This window comes from Sander vitreus, chromosome 1 (genome assembly GCF_031162955.1).
Source record: "Sander vitreus isolate 19-12246 chromosome 1, sanVit1, whole genome shotgun sequence".
In the NCBI taxonomy this organism is placed as follows: domain Eukaryota; kingdom Metazoa; phylum Chordata; class Actinopteri; order Perciformes; family Percidae; genus Sander; species Sander vitreus.
Genome location: NC_135855.1, coordinates 27,928,558 through 27,947,838, shown reverse-complemented (window position 1 = coordinate 27,947,838; position 19,281 = coordinate 27,928,558). Strand labels below are relative to the sequence as shown.

General features: G+C 39.1%; 1 protein-coding gene across 1 annotated transcript in view; it reads right to left on the bottom strand.

The window, feature by feature from the left end:
• Positions 1 to 970: 970 nt before the first annotated feature.
• smyd3 (SET and MYND domain containing 3) overlaps positions 971 to 19,281 on the bottom strand; it is a 75,214-nt gene continuing 56,903 nt past the window's right edge. Inside the window, exons 6-12 of the mRNA XM_078251407.1 lie at positions 17,296 to 17,363; positions 13,471 to 13,573; positions 12,738 to 12,848; positions 10,773 to 10,860; positions 9,393 to 9,567; positions 2,447 to 2,555; positions 971 to 2,145 (exon numbers count right to left, since the gene is read on the bottom strand). Of these exons, the coding sequence (XP_078107533.1) occupies positions 2,029 to 2,145; positions 2,447 to 2,555; positions 9,393 to 9,567; positions 10,773 to 10,860; positions 12,738 to 12,848; positions 13,471 to 13,573; positions 17,296 to 17,363 (771 nt within the window). The 3' untranslated portion in view covers positions 971 to 2,028. The remainder of the gene's footprint in view (positions 2,146 to 2,446; positions 2,556 to 9,392; positions 9,568 to 10,772; positions 10,861 to 12,737; positions 12,849 to 13,470; positions 13,574 to 17,295; positions 17,364 to 19,281) is intronic.

Genomic DNA, 19,281 nt, shown 5'->3' with positions numbered 1-19,281 from the left:
TAATGCCACTTGGTGTCATTTCTGTGATTGGCTGAGGCTGCCGGCAAAGACACATAGTGAATATAATTTAAAACCTTTGGGGAGTGAGAGAGACAGAAAATGGGGGAGAGAGAATGTGAGCGACAGAAAGGGAGAGACAGAGGGTTAGGATTAAGCGATAGTAAATCTAATTTGATGGCCGTTAAGAGAGGAGAAAGGGAGAGGGTGAGAGACAGAAAGAAACCGAGCCAACGAAGAGAGTAATGGAGGTAGGAAGAGTACTGTACAGCAGGACAGAGTCTTCCACAGACCATTCAATCCACCAGATTCATTACTGCACGACTCCATTCAATTTTCAAGATGAAATAAATGAAAGCATTTTCTCTATAAAAGCAATACATTTAAAAACATATAAACATAATATGTTTATGCTGAATAACAGTGAATAGAGAATAATTGACTGCTGACTAATCCAGGACGGATGAAGGATTTGGGGAAAAGCAAAACCTTTTAGAAACATAAATATCAAACATAATATGACTCTAATCCTCCCATAGCCCATAGAAATACAAACACACACACATACACAGGGTTTCCCTTTCAGAGGATATGCTGTCATCAGTTTGCAAAGCATAGACTTTTGGGATTAACATGGGAAGTGTGTGTGTGTGTGTGTGTGTGTGTGTGTGTGTGTAACCCATCACCACATTCCATCACAGACACACTCAGGGCTTAACTTGTAACACACAAAAACAGGGATTAACATGGGAAGTGTGTGTGATGGATATGTGTAGGGGAAAGATGGACGTTTTGAAAACTTGACTTTACTAAAACAACACACACACGCACGCACGCTCACACAGACACACACACGAACTGTGGACATGAGATCACCCATCTAGATAGTATGTGAAGATTAAAAGCAGGAGACAGGCCAGCTAAAATTCTCACACACACCCCTTTGTTAATAAACTGAACTGAGCAAAATAGGAATATTTCTATGTATCTTTAAGTGCAGAATAAACAAATAATACATTGTGTTAATTAGTGAGCAGTAGGCATATTTTTTAACTGTGGACAGAGCCAGGCTGCTTTCCAGACTTAGTCTTTACTGCATGCTAAGCTTGGCTAATCACCTCCCAGCTCTAGCTCTGTAGTAATGCACAAACATGATTTTCATATTTATTTCCTCATCTCACTCTTAAAAAGAATGCAAATATCAGCAAGCACAAAATGTTGAATTATTCCTTTAAAGGGATTTCTAGTGGATAAAGTAGTCAACGCTCCCTGTTACTGTGCCAGGATCATAATACTCCAATCCTATACTTAAGTTAATGACCTGCAAAACTTTCAAAAAAAGACATTCCCCATCGGCCTCAGATTTACTTTGTGCTAATCACCAAATATTAGCATGCTAAACTAGCTTACAGTTCAAAGCACCACTGTGCCTACAGTAAGTACCGCCTCACAGAGCCACTAGCATGGCTGTAGACATTTGTCTTGTTTAAGTGGGTATAACACATCTTAACTAAGTTCATTCAGTTTTTACAAATGAGAAATGAATGTCAAAGCAAGTTTATCAAGACAATTCCTGATAAACTATGTAAGAAAAAGAAAGATCAGTCTGTGAACATACTGATTTCAATTCAATACATTCATCAGATATAAGTACAATTACAGTAGGCAAAATGTATATTTCTCTACTTTCTGTTTCTCTAATTTCTCATTAATCTGATTATTGGGGTTGATTGATACACTAAAATATCAAGGGACTGGGATTGTTGTGTTGGGATGTGACATGTCATGGTCGTGTGTCTCCGTCTTGTTGTGGCGAGGATGGACTGGGACATCAGGGACCACGATAGAAATAAGTCATGGATTTGGACGTGTTATACCTGACGATGTCTGATACGCTTGTATTTTTTTACTGCCGTATTTGAATTTTGTCAAATACACTAAAGACTGTATGAAAATGAAAGTGAAATTAGTCCACTAAGTTAAATGTACAGTAGCAAGTCCAGTAGCAATGTTTTTCTTTGCGTTTGTGTCTCAGTGCTTGCTGAATGATTGTTGAACCATCTCAGTACGACATTCCTCCATCCTCATCAACAGATCGGTGGTCATGGGGTGATTGTCACCGTGGGTGGGCTTTATGATCTGATAGGCCTGGGAAAGGAGAAATGAACAAGGATAAAGAGTCTTAGCTGGCATTCCTGCTATCGCTAACAATGTGGGATGGTACTGTACTGTAGTTGAACCAGGATAATTATTATTATACTAGACACAACCTGTCTGATCACATCTTTTCTTAAATGTCTCCAGAACTTAGCAATTAACTTGGTGAGGAAAATGTTATAACTGACAGGAGAGATGGACAAAACAATTTGAAATAAGATCGTCGCTGTACAAAATAGCAGTATGCTTTTACTCTGGCAATTCCTGTTTGTAACTATTTCATCCCTCACACCTGTTTGAATGTGTCCAAAGCATCCTCAATATGTTCCAGGTAATGTTGCAGCTTTCCGACTCTCATCAGCTGGACCCCATGGACCGGATGGGGATCAGGGTAGTACTGGCTTTAGAGAGGAGAGAGAAAGGGAAGATGGAGAAACATGGGTGAAATATAATGTTTTCGGTTGGCTTGGTGAAACTTTAGATCTCTCAATTTAATGAGAATAAATATTATTGTTTTTACTCCTTTTATGCTGTTGTTGATGTATTGTTATTGCAATTCTTATCCCCCCATGCTGTTTGCAAAAACTTTTTTGTAAAACCAATGTAATATAATAAATTATACATTGTATTACATCAGAGTATCTTCATAACTTCTTTAGTTTCGTGGCTGTAATGTATAAACTATCCATCGATCTATTCATTTTCTGCCACTTATTGAGGCCCAGGTCATGTCAGCAGGCTAAGCCAGGTATCCTGGAGGATTCATCACGATTTACTGCCAAAAATGCAGCTTTCAACAGCTCTGCCTCTGGTTATACACTGCTGGATGGCTTCTATCAACAGTCCTGTCACCCCATATTGCCTAGGTAGTCCCACACAAGACGCCCAGAGGGACACAATGAAACAACATGTAGGCTGGATTGCCAAACGTTCATTACATCTCCAGTATCCTCACAAGAGCTGGTCCGATGTTGCATGACGAGAAATAATTCCGCATTATTCATCGAATCTGAGGTTTAACAATCTTCCTCAATCTCCCACCTTGGCATAGGGTTTCCCAAGAAAGTGCGTTGCACCAATAATTTAAGATACACTCTCTCTCTATTTTTTTTAAAAATAGGAACCACCACAGACACTAAGCTTGATTTCCACATGACATGCAAATATTGAGATCTTTAACTGTTTCTAGGCAGCCATATCAAGTCCACTCTTAAATGAAAGTGTGGCAAGACACAAAAATATACACTTTTCTATTCACTTTAATTTGCTCTCTGTCACTCTGAGAGCCTGAGGCCGTCCACTAACATCCACAGCACAGGCATTAGAAAACAAGACAGAAAATTAAATGGACAGGACTAATAAAATTTGCTTTGCCAGTGTCTGTATGCAAGTGTGCTACATATATACACATATAGAAGTAGGAGAGTGTGAGAAAGGAACTGTCTTAACAGCAAGAACAACTAGTTAAGTATGTGCAAGTGTCCATTATGGATGTCTCCAGTATACCTGCCTGAACATGTGGCTGTGTCTGAATGTGTGTGTGTTTTACACATTTGTGTGTCTCAGTTTCCACTTTATATTAATTATTAAGCATCCCAGCCTTTTCAATGAATTCCTTTCCATTCCAGTTTTCATTACTTCAACAGACAGGCAGACAAGCCCAATTAAAACTGCACATATTCCAATCACTGATGCACAAAACAAACATGTAAAAAGAAAGTCACATTCAAACTGTTTACTCTTACCACTTGTATTGCATGTACTAATTCTGTGCACTGTGTATGTGTATGCATGGATATACTGCTTATTATCCACAAAACAAACATGTGCACACTGTTACCTTGTAGCAGAGATGGGGACTCGAGTCTGAGACTCGGACTCGAGTTGCACTTAAGTCGCACAAACCGCTGACTTCAGACTTGACTCGGACTTGATCTTCGAGACTCGTCAACAACCTGTTATCATGCAATTATTGCTTTTTAAATCTAACTTCATTCATGTATTTCTATTTTGGCACATATACGTTTGGGAAACATGATGAGCTGCATGTCCCCTGCCCTTTGCCATAATGTGCAACTTAACGCATGCGCTATGCCTCATGTGCGCGCACTCACAGATCAAGAAATGCATTGACGATGGCGACACCAAGTCCTCCCGGAGTTGTGCCTTTTGTCATTAGTTTTGCTTTCAATAACTTCATCAACAGTAGCAGTAAGCGAACAGCTACATGCAAGGTGTGTGGCACCAAGATAAACGATGCTGGATCAACAACGTTGATGCATCATCAGGCATCTCAAAACGCACCGAGATAAGTCAGTCACTTGCAATGTGAAAGAGACGTTACATTTAGCATATATCATCACAGGTAACAAGCTAACTATCGCAAAGTGTTGTGTTAATGCTGGGAACAGGCACATTGTATATTTATAGTTAGTACTTCCTCAGGCTCAGTCAGACATCCATGGCGCACAGGAGGCGGGATGCACAGATCCATCTCCCCAGGAACAAACGCTGTGTCGGGGTGGGCAAACTCATGTGATGCGTAATTGATCCCTTGGATGATTTGTAGGCTATTAAGTGAACAAGGTGTACCCGGTCCACCAAACACTGGGCTCAATATTGAAGACACCTGGTGCCACACTCTAATCAGCTAATTAACTCAAAACACCTGCAAAGGCCTTTAAATGGTCTCTCAGTCTAGTTCTGTAGGCTACACAATCATGGGGAAGACTGCTGACTGGACAGCTGTCCAAAAGACGACCATTGACACCTTGCACAAGGAGGCCAAGACACAAAAGGTCATTGCTAAAGAGGCTGGCTGTTCACAGAGCTCTGTGTCCAAGCACATTAATAGAGAGACGAATGGAAGGAAAAGATGTGGTAGAAAAAAGCGTACAAGCAATAGGGATAACCGCACCCTGGAGAGGATTGTGAAACAAAACCCATTCAAAAATGTGGGGGAGATTCACAGAGTGGACTGCAGCTAGAGTCAGTGCTTCAAGAACCACCACGCACAGACGTATGCAAGACATGGGTTTCAGCTGTCGCATTCCTTGTGTCAAGCCACTCTCTAACAAGACATAGCGTCAGAAGTGTCTCACCTGGGCTAAAGACAAAAAGGACTGGACTGCTGCTGAGTGGTCCAAAGTTATGTTCTCTGATGAAAGTAAATTTTGCATTTCCTTTGGAAATCAAGGTCCCAGAGTCTAGAGGAAGAGAGGAGAGGCACAGAATCCACTTTGCTTGAAGTCCAGTGTAAAGTTTCCACAGTCAGTGATGGTTTGGGGTGCCATGTCATCTGCTGGTGTTGGTCCACTGTGTTTTTTGAGGTCCAGGGTCAACGCAGCCGTCTACCAGGAAGTTTTAGAGCACTTCATGCTTCCTGCTGCTGACCAACTTTATGGATATGCAGATTTCATTTTCCAACAGGACTTGGCACCTGCACACAGTGCCAAAGCTACCAGTACCTGGTTTAAGGACCATGGTATCCTCCAAATGACTTGTAAACATCTCTGCCTTGTAGTGCCTTTATTTCCCTCAAAGCTAATCTTCATCTTTTACATACAGTACACCCTACATAAATGTATAAACACACATGGTTTTGAGAGACCATTCACACACAAAGAGCTGGGACATTCCTTGTCCTTCAAAAACCAATTAACACCAGGGACTTTTAGGAAGCAGCTTTGTTGTTGTTAAACACTGGGGTTCTCAAAACACTCATTTGCCTGACTCTACCTGTCATGTATCCTCTTTTCTTCTTCATCCCTCTCCTCTAATCTCTCCTTCCTTTTCCCACCTGTTTATATTAACAGCTTTGTGTCCTGCTAGCTGCAGGGATTAAAGTTGATGGTGACGTTGGTCGGTCGGTTGCTTCCTTCTTTCCTCTGCTGCGCTCCACTAATTCCTCTCCTCCACTCTACCTCTGCTGCCCTCTTACTGTACCTCTCCCCTCTATTTCCTGTTCTTTCTCTCTCTGTATTCTCTTGATGAGTTCTCTATAATCTGGTGTATTTGCCAGATTTTGCTTCTCAACAGAGTAAACAAACCACAAGAGGGTTCAATATGCTCTTAATTCAATCACATGTAAACACAAACTGCACTGCATCTTTGAAAATTTTCCAGCAACTTTTTCACGCACAATGCTACGTAATAACCTGTTAGTTCACACCTTCAAGCCTAACTAAACTGCTAACTGACAAGCCTACCAATTACAGAGGTGGTCGCTGATCCTGTGGTAAGAATCAAATCATTAAACAGGAAGCTCAAAGACTAAATCAACCACAGTAGACCTCCATGAGTAACAGCAAGTTACAATCTTGATTTAATTACAAAGCCAATGACTCAAGCTGCCATGACATGCAAACACACACATCAACACCAAACTCCAATTATATTTCCTCTTTGCATGTAGAACCACACAGCAATTAAAATAATTTCATTAACTTGCTGTCTCCTCGTCTCCCCCCCCCCCGGGAGAGTAAATTGAAGGGAAACATGGTCTTGCCATATGCAGCTAGTTAGAAAGCCATAGCTCTCGGCTATGAGTAAGAGAAGGAGCAAGAAGGAGAAATTAATAGTTGTGGAAACGTGTAGCATTTCCAAGCAGTGGAACTAATGAGGCTCTTGTTTGGAACAAAAGATCCACGGCCTGCTGTTAGTGTGGGAAACATGGAATATCTTACGAAGTAGAAAACCGAAGAAGAAGAACGAAAACATGGATGAAAGATTAGCTGTGAGTATTCTCCTTAATTGTATTTTGTTTTCTGTCCAATAGAACAGTAATTCCAGTCAACTATTTCCACAGTTTAGCAACTTTAGCATTGCCACACTTTTGCTTCTAAAACAAAGAACATTTACATTAGGTTTAAATCACAGTTTAACTATTTAGCAAACCTGTTTCTGGAATCCATGAAAACATTGCAGTAGAGTCTTTCAAGGCACAAGGCAACCTTAACACAGTAATCTGCAACCTGGCTCCTTTTAATTTTCAAAAAACCCCATATTTTTGTTGTACTGCACATGCACATGCTGCAGCTCCTCTTTTCACCCTGTGTGTTGAGGTCTCCGTTTTAGCTACAGAGTGAGACATCTCACTTCTGTTCAATCATTGTTGGGAGTCACGCATGCGCAGTACCTCGGTAAGGACAACCAGTCAGTCAGAAGCAGAGTATGAGGGCGTGCCACGCTAGCAGCTAGGCGAGCATTATAACGTGTGTTACAAAGTGACGCACATTTGTCACGGAAGTAAAGGCTGGACTACAATAGAGCAGTTTGGAGCAGTTTGTGAACAGTGTTTTCTGTTGGAGATGGTAAGTCACTTTGGGGTGGACTTTGGGCTTTTTCACTTTGTAAACCTATAACATGCACACAAAATATATAACACAATAAAGGAAAGGGGAAAAGCCAAAAAGTGTAATATGAACACTTCAATTTTGTTTATAACATTTGTTAATCATCTTACAACCTGTCATATTTATCTTGCATCTACAATGACGATATTAAAATCCAAACATTAACAGATAACACCTCAGGTGCACATACGCTAACATTGTTCATCAGTTTGTGGTTTCCAAAGCAGTACAGAAGTTATTTTGTGACATGTTGGTAAATATTATTTTGTACACCTTCTTTTCCTCAAATTGTCTTTTGCTACTTCGATCAGACTTCGTATTTCATATGCTACCACCAACAGATCCATGAAGACTGACAGCATGGGTGCACTTCACCGATCCACCGAGGCCAGATACACATAAATAAATGAATGCAACGATCATGTATTCATGAATGTGTGTGTATGTGTGAACATGGCTATAGCAATAAAATATGTGCAGCATAGAGACATTCAATAAACCAGGCGTGTACAGCCTGCAGCAGGTGTGCATTGTTTGCAAAAACCCTCTCTACACTGTACATCACAAACTAAACAGAGAAACTGAAAAAAAGACCTGCAGAGAGAGTGAAAAAAGAAAGGAATACAGAATGAAGGGAAGGACAGGAGAAAAAGAGATTTAGAGAACTCCTGCAGCTATCTTTCTTCTCTGCCATCTGAAGAGCCCAGAGGAAGATAGGAGATGAATATGGAAGATCTTCCTCTTACAGTACTCTCACTTTCTCACTACTGTCTCCTGAATGCTTTTTTTTCCTTTTTCATTGTTGTCGCCCTTCTGTGCCAAACTAATGATTAGAGCATTCCTGAAGGCCCTTTTTGTGTTCACTTTCCTAATTTTATAGTTCACTTTTTCCCATTTTTCTATTTTACACTACTTTTGCCCTCCCCCCTCATCACCCTCTGTGTCTGAGTATTTATTATATAGGCTGTATTATTGTTTCTCTCCTGCAGATACTGTATGTTGTTCTGAGTGTGTGTGTGTGTGTGTGTGTGTGTGTGAGTGAGTGAGTGAGTGAGTGAGTGAGTGAGTGAGTGAGTGAGTGAGAGAGAGAGAGAGAGAGAGAGAGAGAGACAAGATCAATTAGTCACACAGCATGCACGTCTGCTAATTATTAGTCACCCTTGTGGTCACACTTTCATCTATACTTCTGTTCCTATCTATTTCCTTGTCTTCTTTTTTACGTACTTTTTGTTTACTACACTACTGTACATACTCATCTTTTCTTCTCTCTATTTATATATCTGCGCTCTGTGTAAGGTCACTACTTTGAATTGCTCTCTATTCTTTGTTTCCCTGTTTTTGGCACATCACAATCAAATCTTACTCCTACTTTTAAATACAAAATAGTTTAGGCCCCAACTTCAACTAATTTAGGCAAACAAAATTATGTTGGCTTGCATGCCCAGATATCACATTGCACCTGAAACTTAAAATACATCTACTGTAGCTTGCTAAACAGTAAAGCTCAATTTAAAGAATGTGTTTTCCAAACACCAGGCTACAGATTATATTATGTAATTGTTTTCCAGGATATACAACATGATTCCATAAACATAGACTGTTAAACACTGGGTTTCTATCCACAAAACATAATGATCATGTATTTCTAAACAACCCTGATGAGCTGCATTTCTCCTCCACAGGGATAACAGAGAAATAATTGTCTCCTTCAGCGGGTCAAAGAGACACATCCAGCGCATTGTGTAATCTCCTCACTGTTAACAGTCACTGCTTTCATTGCTCGTTCTCCACTTCAAACTCAAAAACAAGCATACAATGCATTATATGTTATCTCAACAGCTCAGTATGATATACCAAGTTTTTCACACAAACACACTGACTCACCTGTAGACTTGAAGTGTTTTCTCCCCATATTCTGCAGCTTCCTCCCAGTGTCCCAGGTGAATGGAAGCATCTAGAGCCATGTCTGTCATTCTCAGTTTATAAAGATTTGGATCAGGCACGTCACTGCCAACAGTCGATAATAGATGACTACAGCCCTGAAATAGTGCTTGCCAATCTAGATGGTCACTTAAGGAAAAGCAACATTAAAACTGGACGCCCACAAAATGTCAAAATTAAAGCTGCACATCCATATCTCCTGAGGGAAATCTTACGTATTTATGAAGACAACTTGGTATAGATGATGAAAAGTTGACAGCGGAGAGTTTTTTTTCAATTGGTTGGTCAAAACGCAAGTCACATTGTTAAAGCTCTACACACAGTCAGCGAAACTGACAAAACTGTGAATCAGTTTTTCATTGCTTTCACACGAAATGCATTCAATGACCACATTTTCCAAAATCCATGAACTCTTTTGTCATTTATACTCCATCACCTGCAAAACATTATATACCTACAACATGTTTTTCAATTGCTAACACACGGCAAATGATGATGGCAATTTTTTTGCATTTCTGAAGTAACCACTGTGAAATATTTAGAAAATCTTAGCAGAATATGTACAATAAAATCAAGTAATAATTCTAAACAGCTGATTTCATCTGAAAGATAAGACATAAGATGTGACGTTGATGAGAACCTCTGGCCAAATGCAGGAGAGAAGAAGAACTAGAACCCTTACAGTACGGGACAGTATGAGTTATTATACTATACATGTTGTTCATTTGTAAATATTATTGCAACTTTGGATTTTCAGGAATTATCTTTTTTGTTTTAACTTTTTTATTTTTTAAATAAATTTCTATATGCAAAGATATAGAAAAATAAAGGATATTGATACTGAATACATCTATCTATCTATCTATATATATATATATATATACACTTTAATAAATCAAGTGAGAAGGTGTTATTCTTATTCCATAATGAAATACGGATTTCTGTGAAATATCATTTAAATTTCAATGTAAAAAGTTCATTATTTATGTAATGCTCATTTTTAGTGTTTGATAGGTCAGAATGTTATGAGTGACAATGCCAGCTTTTTGAGTGAGAATTGTTGCCAGTGTTTTGGTCAAACAAGCTTATTTTGAGGTATGATGTGTTTTAGTGGTTTGAGAGAGTTTTGGTGGTGAGATCAGCTTTGGCCAAGATGCATGTTGGTAACGCAGTAAGAAGAGTTTTGGAAAAGTGGCTTCAGTATTGACCGATGCTTGTAAGCAATCGAAAGAAACTAATCATTATCTCACAATACGGTAGATGATAAATGATGACAATGCTCAGTGTCCACTGGCTTCAGTGAATCTTGGAGGTAAAGGATACCCGACTCTGCTTTCAGTCCTTCAAGTCTGGGTAGAGCCTCCTTCAGTGGGCGCCATGTTGATTCTTTCCCTGACAGCATGAGTCCGTCCTAGGAAAGACAGGAGAAGGACCGCCTGAACATCCACACTGACAAAGTAGACATTGATGTCTAAACAAACATTAATGTCCATACTTGACATGCAAGCAGGCACACACAGTCATTACGAGGAGTGAATCATCCAAAACAGACAGAATTAAATGAGTTTATGAACATTTGAGTAGCTGTTAACATTAAAAAACTTGGACTTTGTATATCTCATCCCAGCATAGTGACAGCTGATGGCAATCATAGATATTACAGCAAATGCAGTCTGCTGCCAGTATGTGAGCATTTGTGTGACAGATTTACATAGTATCGCTGTGTAGCTGTTGCTTAAGTAGTGATTCAAAAGAACTCCCATCATGCATTCTGTTTTCAATGTCCTCAATTGCAAGGAACAGGTTAGAAAATAGAAATAAACACACACACTTTTTGAGTGCTGCTGTGTTGTGGTAGAGAAAGACAAAAGTATCATATACGGCATATGGAAAACAAAGCTAAAGGCAGAAGTGAAGGCAGAGAAAAAAGAGAGGAGACAGAGAAAAGAAAACATACGGAGCGGGAGAGAGACAGTGGGATACTGGAAGAGAAAGATTGAGTGGATTGAGATGGATAGAAAAGAAAACTGCAGCTGAAAGACAAGATATTTCTCATTTTTCAGTAGGTGGTCAGAGAGAGAGAGAGAGAGAGAGAGAGAGAGAGAGAGAGAGAGAGAGAGAGGAGTGAAGAGGTGAAGCGTGACAGAGTGACGGAGAGGAAGACAGCCGGAGATAAGACAGAATGTGAGAGTGAAGGAGGAGAGGACAGGAAAGGGTACACTGTAACACGTTATGCACAGATACACAGCCAAGAGCGGCATTGCACAAGTGTGTGTGTGTGTGGTGTGTATGTGTGTGTGAGTGAGAGAGAGAGAGAGAGAGAGAGAGAGAGAGAGAGAGAGAGAGAGAGAGAGAGAGTGTACATGCCTGTGTGTGTTTGAACTTCTGGTCTTCGTGTTTCACACATTTCACGCAATAACATTTTTCAAGTTAAAAGAAATTTGGGTTAGGATTGGATTAGGGAAGAGCTTCATACAGAACAAGGAACATGTGTGTGTGTGTGTGTGTGTGTGTGTGGGGGGGGGGGGGGGTAATACATAACCCAATGTGTGTTAATTGTATAGCCTACTTGTTCTTAATAGGCTGGAAACAATAGACAGCGCTGATGGTTAGCTTAACACGCATTGAACCATAACCATAGTAAATCAAAGGCAGCATGCTAGCTACCTTCATATGTTAAGCTAAAGGTCAATGGTTTGGGCTACTACTTAGCCTACTGCAGGGCAAAGTATTCACTTGCATGCCTATCTGCTTATTGTTGTTCAATGAAAGAATCTATTAAAGTTCTACTGACGAATAACTCAACATTTGTATTCACTGTATATGCCTGTCTGCTTATTACAAAACAAAATGTTTATATTTCTGTTTGTATAAGATGGAATTTGTATGAATTACCCAACATTTCCGGTTAAATCTCGTAAATTCACATAATTTTCCATTAATTCCCATGAAAGTTTCCAAATTGGAATGTTTCCAAAATTCCCCAGCTTAACTTTTCATGGAAAGTTTCCGGAAATTTACCGGAAAATTTCCGCCCCTTTGCAACCCTAGTATTGAGTATTTCTGGACAATCGTCCATAACAGGGAACAAGAATATTGATGCTTTGATAAGACACATCCTAATTTGGATAAATGTCTTACTTTGAGTATTGCCCCTAGTTGGACCATTATGTGCATGTAAATGTAGTCATTGGCATAGTTTATGTTTGGAAATGAATGACAATTATGTAAATATTCAAAAAACCCTGAAAAATCAGCAGCGAATGTGACGATGTGTTTGTGGCTTACTTTGTCTTGAGCGTCGCAATGCTGGCAGTGGCATGTAAAATGGTACTGGTCCTCCAGCTGTCTCTGTCGATCTTCAGTCAATGACAAAGTCTCAATGTAACTTACAGTAAGCTGAAAACAGAAAGAACAGTTTAGTTTACCTTTTTGCTTTGCTATATTTGCTATACTGTAGAACGTAGTAAAATGCAGTTCAGTGCAGAAAGAGAAATCATTTGGAATCTAAATTGTGTAGATTGTGTATGGTGGAAAAAAAAATACTGTAGGAGTAAAGTATGTGTGTGTGTGTGTGTGTGTATATCTTCCAGATGGCGTGGATGCATCTCATTACACAGTCAGGAGGGATGAAGTATGGAAAATGAGGGAAGACACTGCCAAGTGTCATACTGCTTGTGTTGCACTGATATTTCACTTGGCTACACTTTTGAGGATTACTTTAGTAACATTGGGTTTATTGTACTTCTATTCACATTTATTAATACTTATACAATAAATCTCACACAATAACCACTTTGATTTTATGTCCATGTAAAATATGTTTTTTAGTTTCAGATTATGTATCATGCAAAAACAGCCTTAGGCATTCATTGGCTCCTCAGTAGCAAATTAAAACATTCAATAAATATTGCTCATAACATCAACATAAAAACAAACATCACTGTCGATAAAATCAGAGTCATATTCCATGATGTTGTGAAGATGAAGTGTGTGAGTATTTAATTTTTCTTGCTCATACCTCCTCTTCAGGGTTGACATCTCGAACAGCTCTGAGCTGCAGTTTTGTTCCCACAAACACCATCACGCAGTTTGGCCTACAGTCATGGTTTAGCAGAGATAAACTGGGAGAGAGCAAACAAGATGATGAGGGGTAGGAGGGAAGGGGAAGAGTGAAGGTAAACGAGAAAGAGAGGTGAAGAGTGAGAAGAGAAGAGAGGATGAATGAAGCAACAACGAGAAGGAAGAGACACAAAGAGAGAATGAGGGGAGTAAAGGGAAAGAGAAAATTGCATGTGTGATTAAATGTTTAACTTTCAAACCCTTCCTGGCAAACAGAAAGACAGAGATGGTAACGGTTGAGAAAATACAACTAGAGCCTCATCCTGCTGAGCCACCAACTGCCACATGTCCAACTGTTCAGGGGGTTATCTAATCACTGAGGCCAATGTTGAGTGAAATAGTAATTTGTTCCAACATATTCATGAGAGAAAAAAACACATGTTGAATGACACATCTCCCTTCAAGATCACCATCCATCTATCACAAAGTTTAGTGTGACAGCTGTGGGATACCATGTGTCTTTTATCCCTGTATCCAGTGCTGTTAGGGGGGTTAAATATCATCTGGCACCACGTATTCTCATAATGTGAATCCTGCACATATAAGTTAAGACTGAGTAGGGTTACAATGGTATGAGATTTTCACAGTATGATAATGTCTCAGAAAATATCACGATTTCACGGTATGACACAATTATTATTATTATTATTATTATTATTATTATTATTATTATTATTATTATTATTATCATCATCATCATCATCATCATCAGTTACAATGATCCTTGAATAAATGAAAACTGAGATTTTTTTGTTTGAACAAATGCTTCATTATAATTGAAACTTGAAACCATTTTTTTTCCCCATGGAAGTATGTTCCAAAAGTATCCCTTTTGAAAAGAAAAAATATTTTTTTCAATACCGTAGAAGCAAATGTAGACGGTATGCTTTATACCATGGTATACCGTGAAACCAGTATAAGGCTGCAACCCTAAGACTTAGTGCTCAAATGAACCTCAGACAAAAAGTTGCACACACATGGACACACAAACACTGATAATTCCCTGCACAGTGTGACAAAATTAGTACTCTGCTTCTGTCATAAAAAATGTCACTCATCATTTCTTTCTGTCGCTCTATCGGCCTCTCTCTCGCTCTCTCAGACACATTTACACAAATAAATCAGGAAACAATGGGTATTTCTGTCACAACAAAGACTCAAGTTTAAAATAGATACAGCCAATCCTCTTACCAAGCCACACACACGTTGACTGACATTGTAGGAATCATAACACTGATGCCAAACAGGATTTTTTTTTATTTACACGTTTTATATTACTTTACTTGGTTTTATGAAAATCATAATAAAACAGCATTTTGGGACAAACCTGTGTAAGTATGATGTGTTTCCCACATCATAATGATAAGGGCAGTGGTAGCCTAAAGGTTAAAGAAACAAGCTTGTGACCGGGAGGTCGTCAGTTCAATCCCCAGACCGACAGGATAAAAATCTGGGTGAGGGAAAGTGAAAGAGCAGCGCTTGTCCCTCATCACCACCACTGAGGTGCCCTTGAGCCAGGCCCTTAACCCCAACCGCTCCAGTGGAGCTGCTCAGTGGCCAGCAGATCAGACTGTGGTTTTACTGGGCAGCTTCCAGGTATGAATGTGTAACTGTGTGAATGTGACAAGTCGTCATTGCAAATGAGAATGTGTTCCCAATCAGTAAAAGGTTAAAAAAAAAAATATAATAATAATGAGCAGGAACACTATAACACACAGTATAGCAACACAAGCGGTCTTGTCTTTCTCTTCGCTCGATCGTCTCTGCAGCCTGTATTTCAGTGTGGCCTTAGTTCAACAGCGCCACAAACCACAGCCTCTAAAATGATCATACAGTCATCATACATTCATACAGTTGAATCAACACCTCTAAACCTTCTTTATGAATGTGTTGTATTAGAGTGCATTAGTTTTAGCTAGTTGTTGTAACAAAGGTAACTGAGTGTATTACTCTTATAATTGTAGTCTTATATGAAGCCTATGCTTCATTAATTGTCATATCAGCTATGAAAAGGCTGAAAAATGTAAAAACTAAAAGCATGTAACTTTACTGAATAGTGCTTATTTTACTATATTGTAAAGTCTGTGTTTGATGTGCATCTTTCCCTGATTCTCTAATTGTTGTGGATGTTATTAAAAAATTAGTATTATTTTTATTTATTCTTTTATTAAAACTATTTAAAAACCTCCCATGAATAGAGATGTACTGTCACTGCACACATGGCTGGGAAAAATACTGAAGAGGTTTGTTTGTTTTTATGACCCCCTCGATTACTGCTGTTCTCGTTTATCATATTTACAAAGCAAAACAATGTGTGCAAAAGATAAAGATTGTGTGTGTGTTGAGCCTTTATAAAACCATCAGTAACCCCCTGGCTTTGTTCTACAGTGGAGAAGTTGCAGGTTGAATATCAACCACAACATCAAGAAATCAAGCCCTCCTAACGATGCTTTTATCTGATGGAGAGCAGCTCATTAGCATACTAATTAGATTAATTAACTAAATCCCCATCTCACATTAACAATATCTGCAATATATATTGTCAACTCATTTCTTCTTCATGTTTTCATTTCAGTGCTTCTCTGTGAGGATTTGGCTGTGGCTACACATGGATTTATGTTACTCTGAGTTGATATCAAGTACAACGCTGTGGCACATTACAACAAGTGAAGTGTTATTGAACCAACTGTGAAGTATTTTGGTCCAGATAAAGACCTCAGAGAATGGGATTTTACATCATATTTTCAATAGGCCGATTAGCAGAGAGGAAGAAAGAGACAGACAGAGAGAAGGATGAGCTTGGTGTTGACAGAGAAGAGAATGAGAGAGTCAGCAAATGAGAAAAAGCTTTTTTGACATACAGTAGAGAAAAAAAATTTATCAGAAAGTGATGGCAGAGGTGTAGCCTCACCAGAGTAATCCCCCTCTCTTCAGCAAACCCAGTGGTTGCTAGGCAACCCAAAATATGAATAGGCAGGGGACCATCCTGCGAACAAGCCCATCATTTATGGATGAGTTACGACACAAATCGCAGACACACACTGACACACGGCGTTTGGCTGAGCTTTGGTAAAGCCACTGTGACCATCTGACATCTCAACACCGGCTAGATAAACTGGCTGAGATACCTGCAGAGTGTGTGTGTGTGTGTGTGTCTAACATGTGGAACGACAGGCCAAATCCCACCCCATTCACCAGGACTCAATATAGGGATTACAGTGCATATTGCCCTTGCTCTGTGTGTGTGTGTGTGTGTGTGTGTGTGTCAGACATGTCTCAGACAAGAATTAAGAGTCAAACTCGTTTCTCCATGCGTTCTCGCTGCGTCCCCTGTCTTCCCCAAACCGCGTTATAATATTCTGTCAACATTCATTTTCAAGTTTTCGCCTCACAACAACCTTCCTTTCCTCCCTTCTACCTCGTACTTCAAAGATCTGTCAGGAAAATGGGGGGTGGGCTTTGAAAGTGAGCGGGTAAAGGATGGATGGGTGGGGTTGGTTGGGGTGGCGTGATCTGGCAGGTAATTCAAGAGCGATGTTTAAATTTTGTGGCATTTTTAGTGTATAAAGTGACAAAGAGAGGCACCATCGAACAATAATTATGAGCTAGATTGAAATGAATTATGTTTTTTAGATGTGTATGCTTCACACATTGTCCTTTTGTCTGTGTGTGTGTGTGTGTGTGTGTGTGTGTGTGTGTGTGTGTGTGTGTGTGTGTGTGTTACCTAGGATACAGCCCAACTCCAATCTCTTGTAGCTCTCCGTCACTGATGCTGAAACAATTACATGTCACCTAAAGGAAAGAAAGAGGATAAAAAAGTGGAGACAAGCAAGAGTGATGATTTGTAAAATTGCCTCAGGGAACCAACAACACCTTTCATCATATGTTCTGAACATTTTTACATATCTTTGGAAGCTGCAAAACCCCACTAGCAATGCAACTGAAACATGACCTGCAAGGTCTTTGCTTTGGGATGCAAGAGATTTGATTGTGTGAAATGACCACCTGGTTTATTTTAAAAGGAAAATAAAAGCCTTTTGAAAGAAAATACACGTCTGTAATATTTTTCATCAACTGAGTGAGCAGAATGTTGCATCAGTGATCATGTGCAGTGATTTTTAACAAAGTGAAACGTATTTGTTTCCCACAGGGCCTGTGAAACTGCGAAAGTGAAAACATTGAAGATTAAATGTTAATAACAGTATAACTTAACGACACAAAAGAGAGAGATGGAAGGAAACAAAATACACAGTAATTCCTTTGGAATAGGGATGATATTAAATAAATATATATATATAACCTTTATTTTCATAGGTGGACAGTAGCCAAAGTTATTACAACCTGCCCAATTAAATAAAAAGCTGACTCTTAGTCTTGTTTTTCTTGGCCTCTAAAAAAACCGTGAGACACCTCAATGTCACATAGTAAGTTTATCAAATTAAGTTTAAATACTTTTATGAGCATTTTATTTTGAAACAAATCAAGTGTTAAAGCATACAAATGTATCCAAATGCATCCACCTTGTTTTAAACACACACAAGCTAAATCTACCCAACATCTTTAATCCTAAATCTAAAAAGGCCCAATTAAACTTACACTTGGTTTAACTTTAACATAAATCTAAATACTGAATATTCTTTAACAAGTATGTGTATAAACCCCCCACAATGCTCCAGGGTGGTCTGCATGATTTAAAGGACACAGTTCAGGAAATATTTAATGAAAGAGTCAAAGCTTTCAGGAGACAGAGGAGAGATTTCAAACAAGGGAGAGAGATGGTTTGTTTTTTTTCAACTAACAGAGTCGGTGCAGAGATGGTTTGAATAACAAATCCAGAAAAAGTTGTTTAAAAGACAAGGACAGAGAGAGATGATGAAAGGGAGAACAGCAATAAACACACTAAAACATAAAATAAGTTAACAAAGAAGTGAAAGCTAAAAAAAAATAAAAGAAAGAATAGAAAAAAGTCTTTGATGTGTCAATTACTGAGCTAGTGCTGGTAAACAAGTGTGCTTGTGTGTGTGTCGTGGTCAGGGTGTGTATGTCTGCATGGGGTAGAAGTAGATAAATAATTGTAACTTTATTAACATTAGTATTCAGACTGTCAGATAAAGAGGCAGACAGAGGTATGCAGAAAGGGAGGGTAAGATTTAAAGTGAGCCACAGACAGCTGTTCCCCATCCTGCTGATACTCACAGCAGAGTCAGGACTTCAAGCAAAATGATTGGATTTGAATCTGCAGCAGTAATAAACACCACGAGTGTCGGGTCTCTTGGGAAAATGAGGCTTTTTACTCAACTTATTCATTATAAATCTAACAGGAGGGAATGTGATTACATAGAAAAAACATTGACACACACACACACACACACGTGAATATGCAAAATTTTTAACTAAATCTTCCTCTCACACACACACACACACACACACACACACACACCTCTTTCTCCATCTCACACACACTTAATTGTATTTCAGTTGCTCGCACAGTCATCCATCATCTCTGCCATAACGGAAATATGTTATATATGAATTACAATTCATCAAGATAGAATAACACTTAAGGGCTTTCATGTGATTTTTATAAAGCAGTTGTCACGAACAGCAGTGACACATACATGGACGGTTTAAATGAGTAACATTTTCTTTATTTCTTTGTGGCCCAAAAATGTCTAGGAGTAAAGCTGGTTCCTTTGTTGTCATTAATAAG